At 33.0% G+C, this 2,103-nt stretch overlaps 1 protein-coding gene across 1 annotated transcript; it reads right to left on the bottom strand.

Moving 5' to 3' along the window:
• Positions 1-881: 881 nt before the first annotated feature.
• Positions 882-1,516, bottom strand: LOC111410688 (phytosulfokines-like). Its single transcript, XM_023041151.1, has 2 exons — positions 1,350-1,516; positions 882-1,236 (listed from the first exon to the last, which is right to left on the bottom strand). The coding sequence occupies exons 1-2, from the start codon at positions 1,464-1,466 to the stop codon at positions 1,105-1,107; spliced, it is 249 nt and encodes an 82-aa protein (XP_022896919.1). The 5' UTR covers positions 1,467-1,516; the 3' UTR covers positions 882-1,104.
• Positions 1,517-2,103: the final 587 nt, after the last annotated feature.

Below are 2,103 nucleotides of genomic sequence, written 5' to 3'. Positions count from 1 at the left end.
ACTTGCTGGTAATGCCCATAATTTGGTCTCATTTAGTAATGAAGATGTCTCCAAGTGGAGCCTTGTGATCCACACATACTCTATTCTTGGTAACAATCCATGCCAAGTGAAAATAATTGCTTCTTAATAAAACATGACATGTGGGTCCAACTGTCCAAATCAATTAGCATTAACCTGCTTCAACAGTCCCAAAAACAGGGCTAAATCTAGGTGTCGAGGTGGCAACATCTCGATCCTTGGATCTGGAAAAAAAGAAAAGAAAAGATGTGAAATGAGGGGTTGAAGTGATGCCACCTTAGTCCCCTATTTTTGAGCCTGGTACTGAGCCCGACTCAGTAGCACAGCTGAATCAATTATAAGCATTTTAACACTCTTCCACAAGAAAATTAAGTAGTTTAATTTGATCAACGCCGTACCGAGGTGTGATTCATTTAAGTATGAGATTGGTCCTTGAGTAAACCAATCGTTTGCTTGGATTTATGATTTTGATCTCATTCGACAAACTTTGATGATTAACCCCTAAAAAATTTCCAAATTTGGTGGTTAAGAGAAATCGTGATTGGTTACGAAAACACATAGTTATGCATGTACTTGATTATAAAAACGCAATATAATATCATAACAAGGACAAGTTTTCTGAGTTTCAATTATTTATCGTATTCGAAAAATGATTTTAATTCGATGTAATTGAAATCCTGCTAGCTTATCTATTTAACTCATCTAAACAAGCCAAGTTTCACCGGGCACATAATTTTTTTTTAGCCTCTATATTGCCTTCTTAACCGTCTACACTTTAATTATTAATGAATGAAAAACAAATTATCTAACTAAAATCATTCAAACACGAAATGATATATAAAGCAAAAAAGTATACAACAAGGGAAACACAATGAATGCGCTGATGAAATATTTATAGATATATTCGTATATAGCGCGGGGCATATAATGGCAAATAATTCACAGCTGATAGATACTCTGATAAATATAATTTAAATAGAAATACTTATGGCACAACAGATCAAGCATATGTTATACGTACATATATATGTGCACGTGCGCACGTGTATATGTATGTATAACTCGTCGAAAAGAAGAAAGAAAATCTTATGGTTGGTTTTGTTTCTGCGTATAGATATAATCAAGATGAGCTTCAAGGGTTCTTCTCATCATGCATTCATCTTCTCCAATTCCATCACAGCTCTTTTGATCCATATCTGTCATATGTTCTTCATGGTCCTAATTAGCACAAGTAAATAAAATAATCAATAATCAAATATCGCGATAGGATTCATAAACTTATAAATAAAACGAAAATGATTCAAAAAAAAAAAACGCGTTTAAATACTTACCTCTTTATGAGTTTCCATGGGAGTGATGTCATGAAATGTTGGCTCTGGTCGGGCACAGGTATGGGACAACGTTAGAAATAGGAGGGTTATTACACAAAGTGCGATGACCTTAGACATTTTCTCCGTGTGGTGGCTTGGAATGGCGTGGGAAGGAATGAAGGTAAATGAATTTATAGTGTTATGAAGGAAGGGCAATTATGTCACTTAAAATTATGAAAATGAACTAAAAATAGAAAACAGTTATGAAGGCCATCAATTTGGATGGTACATGATAAAAGAAATGGTTGGCCTCATTTTTCACGGTTGAATATAGATATGACTAAGAATTCTAGAAGATTTTTTGGGATGTAATCAAATGAAAAAAGTAAGTCAGAATTGATCTCTAGAAGATATATTAGAATATTTTAAGTAGGGATGACAATGTGGTAGAATTTCTCTAATTTCTATAAGATTCATCTTGAAACAAGACTGGGATTACCACTTAATTGGGGGGACAAGGGAACAGGGGCTTAAACCCTAACCCGAGTCGAGAATAGACTAGGCCATCCTTGTCTCGCCCAGATTAAAAATTTATATTTATTTATTTATATATAAAGAATAATATAATGTGAAAAATATATTTATAGCCTAAACATTAAAAAGATGATCCGTGAAAATATATCGATTTAATAATTTATAATACATAATTTAAATAGTATTAAAATATGGGTAGTTATATTACCACTACAATTTTTATTTGATACACCACATGTTA

The sequence above is a fragment of the Olea europaea genome, chromosome 15 (genome assembly GCF_002742605.1).
Source record: "Olea europaea var. sylvestris chromosome 15, O_europaea_v1, whole genome shotgun sequence".
NCBI lineage: Eukaryota > Viridiplantae > Streptophyta > Magnoliopsida > Lamiales > Oleaceae > Olea > Olea europaea.
This window is presented reverse-complemented; position numbering and strand designations above follow the sequence as displayed.